Source organism: Rhineura floridana, chromosome 1 (assembly GCF_030035675.1).
Source record: "Rhineura floridana isolate rRhiFlo1 chromosome 1, rRhiFlo1.hap2, whole genome shotgun sequence".
In the NCBI taxonomy this organism is placed as follows: Eukaryota; Metazoa; Chordata; class Lepidosauria; order Squamata; family Rhineuridae; genus Rhineura; species Rhineura floridana.
The window spans coordinates 90,392,583-90,405,917 of record NC_084480.1 but is presented as its reverse complement, the minus strand read 5'-3'; the positions used below and the strand labels follow the sequence as shown (position 1 = coordinate 90,405,917).

At 39.9% G+C, this 13,335-nt stretch overlaps 1 protein-coding gene across 2 annotated transcripts in view; it reads right to left on the bottom strand.

The window, feature by feature from the left end:
- LOC133384267 (hippocampus abundant transcript-like protein 1) overlaps positions 1-11,101 on the bottom strand; it is a 44,855-nt gene extending 33,754 nt beyond the window's left edge. The window contains exons 1-3 of one of the 2 annotated variants that reach the window (XM_061626183.1): positions 10,658-11,101; positions 5,147-5,239; positions 2,286-2,348 (exon numbers count right to left, since the gene is read on the bottom strand). In XM_061626183.1, the coding sequence (XP_061482167.1) occupies positions 2,286-2,348; positions 5,147-5,239; positions 10,658-10,867 (366 nt within the window). In that variant the 5' untranslated portion in view covers positions 10,868-11,101. Of the gene's footprint in view, positions 1-2,285; positions 2,349-5,146; positions 5,240-6,477; positions 6,643-10,657 lie in introns of those variants that run through there. The other variant, XM_061626191.1, reaches the window with a different exon arrangement.
- Positions 11,102-13,335: the final 2,234 nt, after the last annotated feature.

Here is a 13,335-nt window from a genome sequence, read left to right as displayed (position 1 = left end):
ATTTCTATACCAAACTTTGGCATGCTGGTATTTAAGAATTCTAAGTATTGCACGTATCAGTTTATGCCTATGATCAATCACTTCTTCAAATTTATTCTGGCAAGGTAGTAAGTGTCTCAGGTCCTCCAACAGTTATAAATCTGGACCACATGAAATAATCCACTCCCAAATGCTTACTTTCAAACAAGCCCATGATATCCACGGAACTACTTGTAAACACAATATATCCAAATTCCAGAAACAAGCCCCAGTTTTGCTATGCGTCTCTGCTGAATATTTTGATCTCTTATTAGTATCAACTGAAAGAAATCCTACATTAGAAGAAAAAAAAGATGCTGCGGAATTCATAATGTCAAAGGAAGCTGCCTTATGCTTTCTCGCAAAGGTCTGGGTTGCACATAATGCTATGCCATTGGTTAATAAACTATGATTTATTCAACCAGTTTAATCTCCCAAATCCTGAGCAGGGGCTTAACTGCTTTGTTTACTGTTAAGCAAACCACAATCTGTGACCATGGTTTGTTGTTGGCTTACAAACCTTAGTTTATTTTAACTATGGGTTGGTGTTCCCACAGGCATCTGACTGGCCACTGTGAGAACAGGATGCTGAACCAGATGAGCCATTATGTGTTAAATGTGAACCCAGCACCCTTCCCTTAACCATGGTTTGTTTGACTACTCCACCTCAGACACTCACCATTTTACTAAAGGATGAGGGAAGAGCAGCTGGAAAACATAACTAACTTTGGAGAAAAAAGCCATGATTTGTTTGATCATCTGCGAGACAACTTGTGGTTAATTCATGCGCTGTTAAAGCATGGCTTAACATTACGCATGAACCAGGCATTTAAATTGCCCCTGTTCTCAAGCCATTTTCTTTACCATGCCTGAACTTTGGACAATTTTGCCCAGTTTGGATTTTCTGTATGCAAAATAGTCTCCCCTCATCCCAAAAAAACCCCACTTTGTATAAGCAGATAATACTGAACTTAATAATTACGCTATCAACAATTTACACAAGCACACAGTATTTGCACACTGCTACTTCATATAGTTCTTCCAGTAGGCAGATGTCCACTGACAACTTCATAGAGCAGCAGCCATTTGGAATAACAGCCTACATATTACATGGAGCCCCTACAATACTAAAATATCACAACCTGCAAAAAGAAACTGCATATGCCCTCTCCATTCACAAATTACGTTCACTTTAGTATTTTAGAACAATTTTTGAAACTCACAAAAATAAAATACAGGCAAGTGTTTTCATTTTTAAAGCATTCGATTTCCCCCTATGCTTCCAAAGGACATAATTTCAGAGATGCTTCTGTTCTGTCAATGAAGAAAATGTCCTTAATAGGATGGGGTTGCAGGGCACATCAGAAATTTGCATAAGAGATGGAGAATTTTTTTAAATGGATTATTGCTAGGAAAGCTAAAGGTTAGACTAGAACAACACTACAAAACAAGTGTAATGGAAACAAAGTTATGCTTAGTAGTTGCCAGCCATACTAAAGCAGAGACTTATAACATCTCTGATGAATGAGGCCTGTTTGCATCAGCAGGTTAGTGCATGAGAGCCAAATATATTTGTTTCACATGCACTTTGAACATCACCACTCCTCCACAGAATTTGAAGTGTAGATTACTAAATAGTCATTTGTAAAGCCTATCCTGGAATCACTCAAGTCATCACTAGTACCAGAAGGATTACAGATTTAGTTTAACCTGAATTAGTTCCAACATACTGCTTATTTGACACTAGCTAGTTATCCAAGACTTAATGTGTTCTTACTCCTCTACCTGTTTCCACATCAGTGCAATTCTATGCATGTCTACTCAGACATCATTCCACTGAGTTTAATAGGACTTACTGTTAGGTAAATGTGTACAAGACTGCAGCCTTGGGGTAGTATCCACTGAAGTAGTTCTATCAGCACAAGGACTTCTGGCTGCACAACGAACTTTATCTCTGCACATACCCCCTAAATCTTCCAGAGCATATTTGGAGAGGGAGTGAGAAAGAGGGGAAGTTCTGTTGTGCGGCCAGAAATCCTTGTGCTAACAGAAATATTTTGTTGGATACCACTCTTAGTAACTTAACATCTTCATGATTTTTAAAATTTTAATTCAGAAACTGCATCCTTCATGCCCCCATCTGCATCTGCGCTATGTCATACAAGAATGAATAAATGAGACAACACCACTAGGTCAGAAGCATTGTGCTATTAAGCTACTGAACCATTAACATTTAAAAGAAGGGTTATGTTTAGTAGCACTCTTACCTTAACTCCTTGAATGAGGCCATTCATTAGAAATGTATGCTGAGGAAATGTTTCACGTAAGACCTAAGGAGAAGCATTTGTTATTAAAACTAACCTTCACTTATTAAAGCAGATATATATTAAACAATAAAAGCAAAATACAGTAATTAATTACTGACTCATTCAGAATGCTATTGCTTTTGTTACAAGCTGATCCTGACCTGCTCTGAACTTCTTCTTTTTTCTGATCCCTTCTAAGGAGCAAGCAAGCAAGCAAAGAGACAAAGGCACTTTAAAAAAGAAAAGAAATGTGCTGTCTGGAGACAGCTTGTCCATAACGACCTGCAGTGGAGCTGGCAGGAAATGAATCTGGGGAGGGGTTGCCCAGCTCACTTAGGTAATCCATCTGGAAGATTTCCTCTTCCTGCCATTGAAGTGAGTGGGCAGTGGCAACGCATCCTAGACTCCACTGCAGGGAAAATGGAACTGTAATGGTATTATGATGAATACAAATTTAAGTAGCCAGCCCTCATTAAAAAAATTAAGATTGTTAAAACAACCTAGAAATTTATGCATGTTTCAATAGTAACTTGCATGTTCAAGCCTTAGCACACTGCCACAGCTATGCTTCCAACTATTTAAATCTACTGAAACAGTATTAGGGTAGTGGGGGTGAGAGGAAGAGCACCACAGAATTTGTATTACTGGGTGACCTTGGGCCAGCCACTGCCTCTTACTCAGAGGGAGGCAATGGTAAACCCCCTCTGAATACCACTTACCATAAAAACCCTATTCATAGGGCCGCCATAAGTCGGAAGCGACTTGAAGGCAGTCCATTTCCATTTTTCCATATGCATTTAAGTATTGTGCACTGTGCCTAAGCATCACATCTAAAGCACCACATGGGGGATATGTGCCCAGCATGCTTCCTTTCTGATAATAGTTCTGTATGTCATCTGACAAGCCTTTTCCAAAACTTAGCTGACCTTCAAGAGAAGCTGTAGTGAGAGAAGCCGATATCCAAATAGGAAATCTGAGTGCTCTTGATGTATGCAGCAAGTTCTTTGAGGCTCCCTCAGCCTAGATTGTGCACGCATTACTCCTGTACTTTAAATATTACAAATTTACTAGCAAACAGGAGCCTGAGTGAAGATGACTAGGAAGTAGAAATATGTTACACTATAGTAACGGCATGCATTCTATTCAATTGCACATTTAGGCTGCAATCCTCCACAAGGTTATCGGAGGTAATTCAAAGGGGTTTACTTTTACTTCTGAGTAAACATTTTATTCATTTAGTTATTAGTGTGTGCATAGGATTGTACAGTAAGCAATCTTTCTTAAGGTTAAGAGGCTGCAACTCATCTTCTATTTTAACGACAAGTTGTATTTTCTAACCAACATATATCAAACTGCACAATTTAACAAATGCATTCATATTAGGGTACTGAACATAAGACTTGCAAGTTGGGTCATATCAGCAAAAATGTCTTCCAATCTTTAGAAGTACTATCAATAGCAAGAATTCAAGAAGCATTATTAAAATCAGGATTTATAGACAACTGTTTATATCATTTTTAAAAGACATTTGCCTTGCTCTAACAAGCAGCATATAATGTATACATTTTAATAACATTTCTTAGATTCATTTTTAAAGTCATCAAGGGGGAGTGTCATTTTTTCCACACGAAGGTAGAGATGCAATTGATGTTTGAAGTTAAAATGACTATGCTCGGTGAAGCCAAATAGGTGTAACTCTGCACAGTAACATCTGGGCAGTAGCAATGGAGCCTTTCAGCCCTTTAGAGTTTTATATGACTGCTGTTAGTAAATTTAGCAAAATGTTTATTGGGCTCTGTTTTAAAGCCAATGTTTTATGGATTTTCATTCTGAAGAGTTAATTTAATCCTCAGAAAAGTGGAAACATGAAAAAGCTGGTTCAAACAGAGCACCGAGTAACATTGTTCACACCATCTATAGCCTAGTTCAAGCTCACTCATGAGTTTTACTGTTCTTTTGAGTGGGGAGGCAACCAATTTGCTTTTTGTCAGTTTCCATCATCTTGTTTCCTACATTCTTGCCAAGCGTATCAATTTACTATTGATTTACTGTATTTATGCAACACATTTCTGTCAACGCACTAAAGGTGATTAACAATTTAAAATAATGGTTTACTAACTTATCAACACAAGGCAAAGAGAGGAAAGGGAAAATGAACAGATTCAGGTACCAAATCTTCCAAAATGTTTACATAACAACTAGCTGGAACAGATGCTGGAGATAGCCCTGGACATGGGAAGAATCAAACAGCAGTTATTTAAGTAAGGGGTGGCTACACCTGAAGCCTGCAAATGATGTTGAACTACAACTCCCATCAGTCCCAGCCAGCATGGCCAGTGACCAGGGATTATGGGAGTTGCAGTTCAGCAGCATATAGAGGACCACAAATTAGCCATCCTTGGTCTATGCCAAGCTGATGAGGAGGCCCTGCTGTTATAACAGCAGCTGAAGGAGGAAGTTCAGTAAGAAGATGAGCCAAAAGACAGTTGGACTCAACTTAAGCCCATAGAGGAGACCTTGCTGTTTTACTTCTGCCTCCAAGGCATTATTGTAATTTGTCTCATGTTCTGCAAGTCACAGAACATCATTGTGTACATTGTACTATGACAATTCACTGTATAGATGTTTTCTTCCACCACGTAGCAATGTACACTAAAAAATGCAACTGCAGATCTGGGACCTCTAAGCACAGTGGCAGACATTACAGAGATCCAAAGCATTATTGTAGATCAGTGGAAATTAAAGGCAAGCACATGTAATTCTGCAGGTACTTATTAACATTACCCTGCACTGAGAGACAATTCCCAGGTTAGCAAACTTACTGTCAGCATGGGAGTTGTGAGCAGTCCCCAAGCAAAGAATTCAAGGAAGATGACAACTACTGCATGGTACACGCTTGGTTGACCAATACCTTGCTGTTAAGAAAAAGAATAATATTAATACAGAACTACTCTTAGAAGCTTGCTTCTGAAAACATTTTAATTAGTAAAGGCATTCTTTAATTTAAACACACAGTGGGATTTTTGTTAAATCAATCAAAATTAAGAGCTCACGTTAAATTAGAATACTATTGTGCAGTACATGCCAATTAGTGCAACAGTAGTGAATCAATTCTCTGTTTCTCTAACAATTATGCTTAATTAAGCGTACCCCACATGTTCAAGGCTAGTACCTATTTTTAACATATAAGTTAGATAAATCCTTACAGATATAAAACTACCGTATCACCCAAGCGTAAAGTACTAAAATCCATCTGAAACAAAAGCCATGCACTGCATGAAGATGGCTAGACTGACAAATCCCCCAAGAAAGAGGAAGAAACACTCTGATCTTTAGGAATATGGGGAAAGTGTATCATCAGTAGAAAGGGTTTCATTTTTGCAGAGGATTTGCTCATGCACCCAATAATGCCTTGTCTGCATAAACTGGAAGATTATTTAAACGTACTCAGACTATAATCTAAACACACTTACCTGGAGTCCCACTAAATGAAGCAAGTTTCTTTCATCCCAGACTATGCAGTTTAATAACTCTCCTAATTAAACTGCATAGTCTGGGATGAAGGAAACTTAATTGAGAGCCAGACAGCTGAAGCAGTTAAGAGTGGTAGACTAGGAACAGGGAGACTTGCGCTCAAAGCCCCACTCAGCCATGAACCTTGCTGGGTGACCTTACACCTATCAGTATCTCTCAACCTGCCCAACCTCATATGACAGGGGTTCCCAAACTGTGGTCCAAGCTTCATTCAGATAGCTTGTGGTGTGCATGTAGATTTGTGGTATAATACAAGAGACTGCACATCCACCGCATTAAATATTCATACTGATTTTTAATTACATTTTAATCGCTTCTTTTATTTCTTATATTGTATTACAAATCTGAGTTCTATAGAACAAGAAATAAAAGCAATAAAAACCATGAAAAATCATATTGCACAACATATTACAATTGCAAAAACAGGCAGAAAAACCATTAAGTGGTCCGCCAAGACCCTCATCAATTTTCAAATGATCTATGGGAAAAGAATTTGGGAACCACTGTCATAGGGTATTGCAAGAGGATTGGGGTGGAGTTGAGAGAATGCTACTTGAGCTCTTTGGAGGAAAGGTGGGCTATAAATGTAACAAACAACATAAAATAAATTAATTGATACCTGCAGTTTTATTATGTTATCGTACAACTCTTCTTTGAAATAGTCCCATTAATGCTTTTCTAATCATCTATTGAACAGAAGCACAGTTTTGCCTATGAAATTCAACAGTTTCCAGAATAATTCCTTTCATTCATGACATTTCCCCCTTCTCAATGTTAAATGGAAATGTTTTGCCTTTTCAGATAATTATCTCCTGTTGAGTAGACAGAATACTGGAGTCAGCAATAGTGACAAAATCGTGTGCAGCATACTCATTAAGCACCTATATGGTTTCTTTTTACAAAATTAAATGGTTTGGCTTATATAACATTAAAACCTGTATCATTAAGAGCTTTTTTGGTATTTGTGACAACGGCAAATATTTTTATGTGCAATTATTTAATTTATTCAATTAACTAAGCTTTCAGTTATTTAAACTGGTACAGAAACATTAAGAGTGATGACAGGAAAAGTACTCTCTGCCAATTATAAAGGGAAAAAATCCTTTCTACTAACATTTTCTTGTCCCTATAATGCCCCTTTCCCCAAAATATAGCTCCTAAAACATACACTTTGCTCAAATCACATTAATCTTCCCCCTTCTGCCAATACCGAATGGTGTAAAAAAAAAAATACTCCCAAGCCTGGAACACCCCTTTACAAAAGCTGGTATATTATCTCTAAATAACCAGATTTAAAAGGATCTGGCTCAGCAGATGGTGAAGACAGTTCACTTTCCTCTACAGTAGGGCCCCACTCATACAGCATGTTCCGTTCCAGGCCCCCACCGAAAAACAGAAACCGCCGGAAAGTGGGGCCCAACTCAGCTGTTGCATGCAATCTCCCCACGCTCCAGCTGATCAGCTGGAGAGCGCGATCGGGGAGCTGGCATGCTCCAGCTGATCCCTGTCAGCTGTAGCACATGATCAGCTGGAGCACCGACAAGCGGGACCCTACTGTACTCTCTAGTAATTCTAGATGGCCACTACATGGAAAGTGGGGGGAAGGGAGAAACGACGGATCCATTTTCAGCAGGTGGAGACTGTCTTGTGTGTTTTCCTTCACTTCGCCTGCCACACTCCCTATGCCCCTTTAACAATAGTCATTAGTGTCCACTCAAGCACTTCACTCTACAGAACAGGCACTATTACAAGTACCACATAAGACTCATTCTGCACTTGTAAGAAATCATTCCTTTAGCAAGACAGCACCTGCTCTTTGGAACTCCCCGCCTACTGACATCAGGCAAGTGTCTTTGCTGCATTCCTTTTGGTGCCTGCTTAAAACTTTTTTGTTTAGGCAAGCCTATCCAGAGACATATCGATATTGATCTGTTTTAATATTTCAGTAGCTATTTTAATTTTTTTACATATGTTTTAATTACTTTTTAACTGTTTTATTTATAATTTTAATGTCTTGTAAACTACTTAGTTTTTCACATTCAAGCAGTATATAAATTTTGTTAAATAAATAAGAGACAGATAACTAAGAAATGAGAATTCATTCTTAGACTAGCGGGAATAATTTACTTGTGAATATTTATTATTAGTGTAACCAATTTTTACCAGTTTGCCTAGAGAACATGGAAGCTAGATAAGTGATCTGTAGGTTTTGTTTTATAATATAATTATCCACTAGTTTCTTTTCCCAAGTATTGTATTTTCAATTTCATTTTCACTGACTGCTTTTTGATTACCCTGAACGCATAATCAAAAGATTAAGAAAAAACCCTCTGTACCTTCTTGCCAACGTTAACAAATATGCTATGGAGCTAAATCCTTTTCTGTGACAGCATCTTGGATAAACTAGTGTTTCAAGCTCATAGCTCATTTATGCTTATAGATAACATTTGCTCATCAGAATTTTGGTGAAGGAAGTCATATTGTATCAATAGAATACTTCGTAATAGTACAATGTCACCTCAGATTTTTCTGCCTGCCCCTTCATGTTTATAGCCAGTTCTCAAGGGATCCACAAAATTATGTCTCAAAGCCCCTATCCAAGAACATAAGGGCAACCATCCCCTAGAATTTTTATATATATGCATGTTGCTCATTCCTGGTTTCTTACAAACCTAACATAACAGGCAAACTGACTATCATTGTGTAAAACGTACCTAATGAAACTTGCACAACTTTTTTGCTGGGGGGAAAATCCCAATAGCTTCATTTCCTTGTTTAATTCATATACTTGGGCACCCTGTGTACCAAAACTACTTTGCAATTAGCCATTCAGGGAAAACACCCATTCATTCTACATGAAGAGATTGCCAGACTCAGACAGGGGAGCCTGCATCAACCCTAAAGGACTGTGAGATACCCTATCCTACCTCTTTCACTTCAATAAAACGATCCCCAGAGTACCACTACTCTTGTATAAATATTAAACCAGTTACACTGTCCTGGGTGCCAATACAAACATTACTTGAACATGGAGACTGATAGAAAATACTTCAGTATATGTTGTGTGTTGGCCTTATAGGTGGAGTCAGATGCATCACACAAACTATCACCATGAAAGGGTCTGGAATGACATAGACAAGGCTGGCCCTGGACTAAATGGCAGCCCAGGCCCCAGACAAATGTGGGCCTTCATTTATTCAACTACTAAATACCTTATGTTTGCAGTTTGGTGCAAAACGTATTCCTGTTGTACAAGGTGATCAGTCTGAATGCACTAATCTGATCTAAGTCACTCACACAAGCGTCATTTGTTTGTGGGGAAAACCACAATGAGCATTAATGCAACAGTGATGCGTATGTCAGTGTGGCTGACTTTACAAAGCTAAGATGAATTGTAGAAAGTGTCTAATAAATTGAATAAATCATCATAATCATAAAGACCTACCAGGACTTCTGTGCAGTACTAACACACCAACTCAGTAGTATGCTCAACACAAACACTGTATCACATTGCATGAAGAGGCTATACAAACACTTTTACCATGCACTCCACACTATACAAGTGATGCTTGAATTAGATCCAGTATGCACTTCATTCAAGGACAGGACCTCAATTCCTACATTTCAAGTAAATCACTGCAAGTCCAAGTCCACTCATACATGTCAACCTGTGCACCTCAGCTAAGATTCAAACATTTATCTTTTGCAATTAGATATAAAAAGCATCCAGCATGTGACTCAGAACATAAAATGTGTAAGGCACCTCAAAGGAAGCCTAATAGTAAGAAGTGAAAATGAAGAGTAATTTGGGAAATAAGCACTACTTAGTCAAAATACAACATACAGACTGGTCAAAACACAAAAGAGGCAGGGAATCTTGTCTAACTTGCAAGGTGTGGCAGTGGATTTCTGTGATGTCTGTGGGTGAAGCTTTAAAAAACAAATGCAGCTGAATACAATGTATGGCTACATAGAAACAAGTCACATTAAGTTCTCTGAAACTTACTTCTTCATAATATACATAGGATTGCAATGTTTAAACACTGATTAATTTCAAGCAGTAAAAAATGCAGTGAATCACAAAAGAAACAGAAGGACTGATAAAAAGACCTTCTGTAAAGCCTACCTGAAAGACTTCTGCAGGAACCCAAGCCATATACAATATACACAAACACCCCCACTCAGTTTATATCAAGGGTAAGGCCTGGAGCCTATCCCCAGTCACAGCCAAAGCTAAGTACACACGAAAACAATAAGAAGTCTCGTGGTATAATTCTTTATAAGAGTTTACATTTTTGTGGACTACAGTCCACTTCACACTCTGCATGGAAGACCAGGAAACCTAGTACACAATAAATCTGTCAAGCTTCTCATGAGCAGGAAGTTTCATAAAGGAGGAAGCGCTCTTCCTTTACTCCTGAGGCCACAAAACTCATCAAGGCCCTACAGATGTGGGAGCATAACGATGGCAAACGTCGTCCCGCACAGTGATTTCAAAGAGGCTAGAGACTCTGGCACCTGACCGACTCGCAATACGCCCCCTTCCCGAGGAACCAGGAGCCGAGCGAGTACCCAGCTTTTACTTGGGGTTCCTGGAGGCTCGCGGGGATTATTTGCAGAGAAGCCGTCCGTGACGAGACCTGCGCCTGCCTAATGAAGAAGTGAAGCCGGAAGAATGTCTCCCACCCTCCGGCTGCTTCATACTTTCGTTTGGAAGCCACCGAGAAGGGAGGAAGGAAAACAAACATGAAGCGAACTGGGAACCGACGCCCTCCGGGGGCCCTCTCCTGGACACTCACCGAGGCGCCTCCACCCGGCTTAAAGCCAATTCTCCTCACCAACATGATTCGGCTCCCCCACTTTTTGCCGCCACTCACTGCTGCTGCTGCCGCTTCGCCGTCCACCACCGCCGCCACAGTCAAGGCCACCACCTCCGCTTCCCGAACCGGCGGAGGAGGAGGAGGAGGAGGAAGAAGAGGAGGCGGCGGTGGCTCCGGTTCGGGGCTCATTCCACTCCCATCTTGCCGCCCAAGCGGAAGCGGCGAGGTAGGGGCTCCGGGCGGCCTCCCGCCGGCTCCTTCATCTGCTGCCACGGTCGCGAGGACCAGGCAACGCGCGCTGGAAAGGGAGGGGTTTGGAAAACCCTCAGCCGCCGCAGCTGCTGTCGGAGGTAGAGTGGCTCCTCCTCTCGTTCCCCAAACCCTCCCGGTACACGTGACCTCCGGAGCAGCAGCCCCAAGGGACTTCCTACCGGAAATTGCGTCACACACAGAGGCAGAGCTTCCAAAACAGGGCGGTGGTGGAGATGGTGATGGACAGGCGACAGTGTAGGAAGCTTGGGAAGGGAGGGGCGTGTCGGAGATATTTCTCCGCCCAGTTTTGCTTTATTGTGTTTTGTGCTTTTTGTCTTGCGCTGGAGGCGCGTTGTCGAAGTTTGGGTCACGTGGTGCGGATAGGGTTGTTGCCATGGCTGCTTGACTTCCTCCGTTATTTTTATTGGAATGACATTATTTTAGTTCGTTCTCATATATCCTAACCTTGTTTCCTAATTCCTAATATGTGGGAACGTTCTCTTGGCACTCTCTTTTTGTATCCTTTTTCTTTATATACGCCCAAAGATTAGTGCTGGAGGTAGTTTACTAACATGCTAATTGTAATATCCTATTTCTGTTATTTGCTAAGGTGCTGGAAGTGTCGGGACGGGGAGGGGACTCAAGGTACTCCAATATTAAACTAAATATTGAATTCAAAAAGAATCCTAACTGTCTTTCTGGAAACATCGAATCAAAAGTCAAAAGATGCTTCTGTAAATAACTCTGCACGTTCTCTGAACACCCAAGACTGCCATGCATTGTTATGTAGCTATCCATTGGATTCAGCTGCGTTATTCCCTTAAAATCGTAGAACTCTTCACGTGCTCTGAAAACACAAGGAAATGGGGAAAAAATAACCAACAGAGTAGCATCACATAAAATTCATTAACAAACAAGAGGCCTCCCTATGTCTGCCTTCTTCCAAGGTCATGGTATAAGCAAGGTCAGCAAAGATAAAATGTTATAAGAACATGGGTATCATGGAGATGTATTGATTGGATCCAAACTGGACAACAGGATTCAAGTGACACTAGTAGCGCATTACAAAATTTATTGAATCAGAAAAAAGAATATTTATAGGTAATCACTACCAGCTTAATATCATACAATTTAGCCTCACACTGGAGCACTTAATGTTGAATCCCAGAACATCAACATACAAAACACCTGTTATCTCTAGTCTTTGCTATAGTAAGCCTTGTTGGTGTCTCAGATTTCATTCTAATACATGTGATTTTTATGCTTGAGAAGATCCGGGGGCGGGGGGAACCCTATCATTTATTTTAAGGCTATATGAGAAATATTATTCAGTTTGCCTGAGAACAGGAGCCAATCTTAACATAAATTAGAACTAAGCGATACAATTTAAATTCAATGTTTGTTGCTGGGAGTCAGTTTTCCTTCCTTCACCATGACAATAACGGCAGTTGTCACCTAAGTATCCATTACAGGTTCAGTAATTAAAGCTGTGTTCCTTGCCTGGAAAAATGCAAGAGTTGTAAAATCAGAAGGTCAAATATAAATGCATAATTACACATAGGCTTGGATCCAAATGCTACATCATAACTGGTTTAAAGTGTAATCCTATGCAGGATGGAGCTCTTTAGGACTAAGCCCCATTGAATATAGTAGGACTTACTCCTTAGTAGGGATTGAAGGATCTGTCCATTTCAGTTCTCGGTTCTCATTTTTTCCAATCTTAAATTCAGTTTTCCACATTTCTTCAGCAATTTGTGATTTATTTTTTTAAAAAACAACCTCAAGAAAATTCTCCAGCATTTTAGTGAGAATTTATCCTACTAAATACATTTTTGCATGCAGATTTGACTAATGTACACATTTTTGCTAGCAATTTCTCTTAATAAAATTCATTTGTGTATGTTATTTTCACTAATATATTCATTTATATTCATACTTCCCCTAATACAGCCTTTCCCAACTAATGGACCACCAGATGTTATTGGACCACAATTCCCATCTTTCCTGACCATTGGCAATGCTGGCTGAGGCTGATGGGAGTTGTGGTCCAACAACATTTGGTGGCCCACTGGTTGAGAAAGGCTGCCCTAATATATGCATTTTTGCAAACACTGCTTAGTTGGAGAACTACATCACAGCATTTGGATAAGTGCGAATTTGGAAGGATGGCTGTGTTTTGGTTCTCATGTTGTTTTGCAAATTTGATAAATTTAGCTTGAAATGTGAACTGAATTGAATTTCTTGCCCATCCATACTGCTGAGTAAACACACATATGTTTGTGCTCTGAATCTCTTAGCCTGCCCCAGTAGTAGCAGGCAATGGGTAGCAATAAGTAGTGCTAAATGTATCTTCGGGCAACAGCTAGTGCTAATTAGTGTAGATCTCCACACGCGCAGCTCTAATT